Raw genomic sequence first — 6,011 nt, 5'->3', positions numbered from 1 at the left:
TTAAGAGAAAATAAAGTTACGCCAAAGTCAAAATTTTAGATAAATAAAAAGCATGCATTTAATGCTTTAGCAGAATTTAAGTTGTGTTGGTGAGGCTTACAGAGTAAAGTTCTCATTGACAGTTCATCGACCAATAGGTAGATGGTTAAATGCCAACAAAAGCATTGAAATATTGTTTTGCTTTCCACCTCATTATTTCCATCATAAAAAGTTTTGAAAAGAAAATGCAAAAAGCATTAAAATACACTTACCGGCCACTTTATTAGGCACACCTTGCTAGTGCCGTTTTGGACCCCATTTTGCCTTCAGAACTGCCCTAATCTTTAGTGGCATAGATTTAAAGAGGGGCTAGAAACATTCATCAGAGATTTTGGTTCACATTGACATGATAGCGTCACACAGATGCTGCAGATTTGTCGGCTGCACATCCATGATGTGAATCTCAATCCCAAAAGTGCTCATTTGGATTGAGATCTGGTGACTGTGGAGACCATTTGAGGAAAGTGAACTCATTGGCATGTTCAAGAAACCAGTTAGAGATGATTTGAGCTTTGTGACATGGTGCATTATCCTGCTGGAAGTAGCCATCAGAAGATGAGTACACTGTGGTCATAAAAGGATGGACATGGTCAGCAACAATACTCAGGTAGACCGTGGTGTTTAAATTATGCTCAATTTGTACTAAGGGGCCCAAAATGTGCCAAGGAGTGGTTATCTGAGTTACTGTTGCCTTTCTATCAGCTGGAACCAGTCTGGCCATTCTCCTCTGATCTCTGGCGTCAACAAGGCATTTTCGCCAACAGAACTGCTGCTCACTGGATATATCTCTTTTTCTGACCCTGTAAACTCTTTAGATTGTTGTTCTTGATAATCCCAGGAGATAAGCGGTTTCTGAAATACTCAGACCAGCCTGTCTGGCACCAACAACCATTCTACATTCAAAGTCACTTGAAGGGATATTTCACCCAAAAATGAAAATACTGTCATTACTCACACTTATGTTGTTCCAAACCCGTAAGACTTTCATTCATCTTCACAAATGAAGATCTTTTTGATGAAATCTGAAATCTGTCCACTTTGATGTTTCAAAAAGTTCATAAAGAGATCGTAAAACTAATTCATATTAATTGATTGGTTTAGTCCAATTTTTCTCCATTGCTTTTTATGATGAACAGATTTAATTTAGGCTTTTATTTACATTTAAACATTGATTAGTGAACGTAAAAAGAAGCTCAACTGAATCTGCTTGACATGAGAGAACAAACCTCATTGGTTCTTGCAGAAGCTCAAACGTGCTGCGTAACACGAGAATGAACCTCATTGGTTCTCGCACGTCAAGCAAACATGCGTTTACCACAACTGATGTGTTAGTTGATGAATGCTTATATGTGAATAAAAGCCTAAATTCAATCCTTTCATCATAAAGCGATCGTGTCTCTTCAGAAAATATGGACTAAACCGCTCAATTCATATGGATTATTTTTACGATCTCTGTAAACTTTTTGAAACATCAAAGTGCGTTGCTGTCAATGGAGGGACAGACATCGCTCAGATTTCATTAAAAAGATCTTCATTTGTGTTCCGAAAATGAACGAAAGTGTTAAGGGTTTGCAACATGAGGGCGAGTAATTAATGTCCGAATTTTCATTTTTGGGTTAACTATCCCTTTAAATCACCCCATTCTGATTGCTTCAGCAAATCGTGTTTACCATGTTGCTGCCATGTGATTGGCTGATTAGATATTTGCGTTAACGAGTAGTCAGCAGCATAGAGTGGCCGGTGAGTGTATAATTTTTCCTCCCATCTCATATTCACCATGTTACCGTTGGGGCTCGAGAGGTGATTTCTAGCCATTGAAATATATTGTGCTTTGCATTACTAGAAACATGTATATTATAGAAATGTCCAAGATGTTTGTGCTCTATCTGATGCTTAATACTATGTATGCATTCAATATGTGTCCATTCCACTGATCTATATAAAATGACATTGTATTCATGGGTTTCATCCGGTCCCTTTCCACAGGTGTATAAAATCAAGCACCTAGATTATGAATGCAGACTGCATTGTGCTTGATTAATACACCTGTGGAAAGGGACCTGATGAAATCCATGAATAGATCAGTGGTCCATTCTCATATTCCAAGGGAAAAGTCCATGGCATGGTAAATCACCACCAGAGGGCAGTGTAAGACGCTACGCTTTCACACTTTTTGGAAACGGGCTACTTCAGAATTCTAATACGATAGCTCAAATGTGAATCATACCTGTTTTTATTATTGTTTAGATTTCTGGATTATACTTTGTCATCTTACATTTAATAATGTGCCTTTATTGGTGCGAGTATGTTGAGGTTAGGCAGGCAAAGAAACGCAGGGCACGAAAACTATTAGGATGGCATAAGTTTATTATACACTTCAGGTTTTGGGGGAAAAACAAAACAAAAAAAGGTATTTGATTCAGATTTTCATGAATCAAAAACTCGTCTGAACACCTTCGCAGTGGCGGTGACGCCCACATCCATGTGACTGTGACAGGCTTGTAGCGCAGTAAGTTTGTGCTCTCACTCCTGCAGCGCGCGAGCTGCGACTCAGTGTCGAGAGGAAGAAGATGATGATGATGATGATGATGGTTATATGTGGGCTGTGATTAATTCAAGCGGATAGGATTCAGATCTTACTACATAGTGAGCACCTACTGTGGCTGCTCAGCTCTGAGTGCTTGAGCTCTGGGTGTGACTGTTGTCTTTTGTCCTCCACCTGCATCTCTCAGTCAGATGAATTTACTGGAATATCTTCTGTATTAAACTGGATCGTGCTGGAATTACATTTAGCTGAAAAGTTGTGTATGCTCACTAGTTCACTGGTGCATCTGATCTGTCTCTCAGTGGCACTCTCAGCGTATCGGTAACTCATGTGTTTATGTGATTATTGGTGCTCATCTGATGTCACACAGTGAGTGAGCGCGCTCCAGATGCACGCGCTGTTTGATCGGAATTGGAAAGGACTGGGAATCGATCTGTCTCCGGTCTCGTTACCCCACGGTGCCGTGAGGATGTTCAGCTGTGTCGGGTGTTTTTGGGTGCTCCTGTCCTCCTCCCTGGTCGCGATTTGCAGTTTCAGTTTCATCTCTCCCGCATGGATAGTGAAGGACCACCTGAAAAACAAGGACTCAGTGAGTTTCGGGCTCCTGTGGCACTGCTCCGAGTCTCAGGATCATATGTACAGATGTTACACCTTCGGCGGGCTGGGGAAATTTCAAGAGATTCCTTCAAGTTCTTGGCAGGTAGGCTGGATATATGGTTAACATGTGAGCAAAATACTAACCTAAAACAGTATTAGCTATAAATGTTGAGGATAATGCAACTTTTGAATCAAACGCAGCCTGACATGCACAATTACTTCAACATCAGTTTGTATTGCTCGTGCACAAGAAGCAACAATCACACAGGGGAACTTTTCTGTCCCAGGCTGATTTCAAATAAATGATGCTTCTATTAAGACATTTTTAGTTTTAAAGAATAGGTTAAAACATATAAAACGTTTAGGTAACTCTTTATTGTACATTGTCCTTTTACACGTGTAGTTACTATATAATAGCTATAAATTATGCATTATTAAATGCAAATAACCCTACAAAAAACCTAATCCTAACCATATAGTAAGTACACAACACGTAGTTAATTAATATTACTCAGTACCTAATTCTATAATTACAGTGTAACAAGAAATCAAGGACACCTTAAAATAAAGCGTAACCAAAGTTTTCATTACTTTAATGTATTTTCCTTCTTTTTTAAAGTGTTGAAATGTTATACATTAATCTTTTTTCTAATTCATAAAAAGTGTTCAAATTGGCGAATTTCAACTTGCCACTTTTTTCAACCTTGATATCATATACCCCTATATTGGTATTGTGACAGTATAAACATCAGAAATGTTATTTTGAGCTTTTTTTGGTAACACTTTATTTTAAGGTGACGTAGTTACACATTACTAAGTGTACTTACAAAAACAGGAAATTATGCATAATTACAACTAACTAACCCTAAACCAAACCCTAACTCTATAGTAAGTCCATGTAGTTAATTAATATTACTCTATACTTATTTGAGTGAGTACAATGTCACCTTAAATGAAGTGTAAACTTTTTTTAAAGCATGTGTCATAACTATAGTGTCATTAGGCCAAAAGTCCCAAACTTTTGTATCACTTTTTCTCCAAAAAGTGATACAATTGTCATACCATCACAGTAGCAAGAATCCACATTATTCCACATTACTCCAAGCTAGATTATACCTATTGGTTGGTTGTTCAAGTCCATGATCAGATATTTTTTCTAGGACATTTAATGAATGTTTTAAAGAGACAAAACACGAGTGTGAAGAAGTTTCATTTGAAAAGATTTCAGAAGTGCAAGTATCAAAAGTGCCTTAATTGAATAATCACCATTATACTGCTTTATTATGTTTCTTTGAAACAACATGGATTGTGAAAGGTGCTATACAAACATAAAATATATAATCACATGGCATAGATGACTTCTGGCACATTCCTTCTTCATGATGGGAAATAAAAGGGCAAACGTTGCTTATCTCAGAGCAGGACCATGGTAGTTTTCGCTCATTTGACATACTGATCTATTCTTAGCAGCAAAGTGCAGCAGTCATTTTCAATAATTCAAAGCCCATAAAGCAAGAGTAGAAATGGGACCATCCCAGTAAATGCTGATCAGTCCTACTGGCAAGAATAAAAACAGTTTTACACAGCCTGTTGAAATTTCCTTTTGCAGTTTACAACCTTGTAACCTTTACAAATGATCCAGTGTCTAAAATGGGGTCACTTGAAAAAAGCCATCACTTAAGCATTGGGATTGTGCCAATAGAGGCTCATGATTTCCTGAAAGGTTAGTGAGACATGAGTACGTGTTTATCAGACTTCATCGGACTGTCCTCAATAAACTCATAGCTGATTTGTCCTTGGGGAACATCTGTCTTTTCACCTCAAACGTATCATATTACTCTGGATTATATAAAATGCTTAAAAGTTGCATCTTTTGTTTCATACTGTTAACTTTTCTATTGCCTTTGGTTCATTTTGACCCATTTTCAGTCAAAATACACTAAAAATACATAGTTTTTTGATATTGGAAAAAGTTTTTTTCACACTGTCAGAATGTTGAAACAAACGCATTTCATAAAAAACTTTTTTTTTTAACAACTGTTTAGAAAAAAAAGTCCCCCTGTGGTGAAAATCAAGCTTTTAGTGTTGTTTTTATGTCTTTGTGTTTTTTCAAATGTGTTTTAAGACAAACCATGTGCAAATTCATAAGTCAACATCATTGCTGAGTATTTTCTCTTTAAGACTGCAGTGAACCAAAGACAGTCTCAAACACATGGTTTGAAATTGCTGTTGTTTCTGATGTCACCTTGTAACCAATCACCTCAGTGTGTGATTGTCAATGAGTGGATCTTTGAGCTGGAGTGAGTGAGTGGAGGCGGGGCTAATTTGCATATTCATAGATCTGCATATACTTAATGAGGCAAGGGTGTATACATTCAAGCTATTTTAAGGCATGAAGAATTTTTTTCTAAAGGAAACATTTTTTAAATATGTAATTTTGGTGATCAAAGATAAGTTTAAAGGGATACAATTATTGACTACAGGGGGACTTTAAATTTGACCCATATTTGACCTTTCACCACTGGCATTTCAGCATTTAAGCAGCGTTGAATTCTTAATGAGTCAGTTAGAATTCTCCTTAATTTTCTAATTGTGATTTCCTCCTTAAACACTACCTGACAACAAAAACTCTGCCACTCTTTCATAAACACCTGTAGTTGAACAGTTTGTTTTGCATTAGTGGGAAATGTGGATTTATTGTGATGGATGTGGAAAGTGGGCTCATATTGACAGCTCCTGACATAATGGAGATTTATGTGTGAAATGCATGTGAACTAAAATGGCAGCTCTGTGTGCATTTTGTTAATTGAACAGAATAATCCACAAGTTG

General features: G+C 37.2%; 1 protein-coding gene across 1 annotated transcript in view; it reads left to right on the top strand.

The window, feature by feature from the left end:
* The first annotated feature begins 1,865 nt into the window (after positions 1-1,865).
* Positions 1,866-6,011, top strand: part of lhfpl7 (LHFPL tetraspan subfamily member 7) — a 166,662-nt gene continuing 162,516 nt past the window's right edge. The window contains exons 1-2 of the mRNA XM_082171018.1: positions 1,866-1,957; positions 2,125-3,284. Coding sequence (XP_082027144.1) covers positions 2,973-3,284 — 312 coding nt within the window. The 5' untranslated portion in view covers positions 1,866-1,957; positions 2,125-2,972. The remainder of the gene's footprint in view (positions 1,958-2,124; positions 3,285-6,011) is intronic.

This window comes from Leuciscus leuciscus (assembly GCF_965113295.1).
Source record: "Leuciscus leuciscus genome assembly, chromosome: 5".
In the NCBI taxonomy this organism is placed as follows: Eukaryota; Metazoa; Chordata; class Actinopteri; order Cypriniformes; family Leuciscidae; genus Leuciscus; species Leuciscus leuciscus.
Note: the sequence above shows the minus strand (reverse complement) of the source record. Positions and strands in the feature narration are given on the sequence as shown.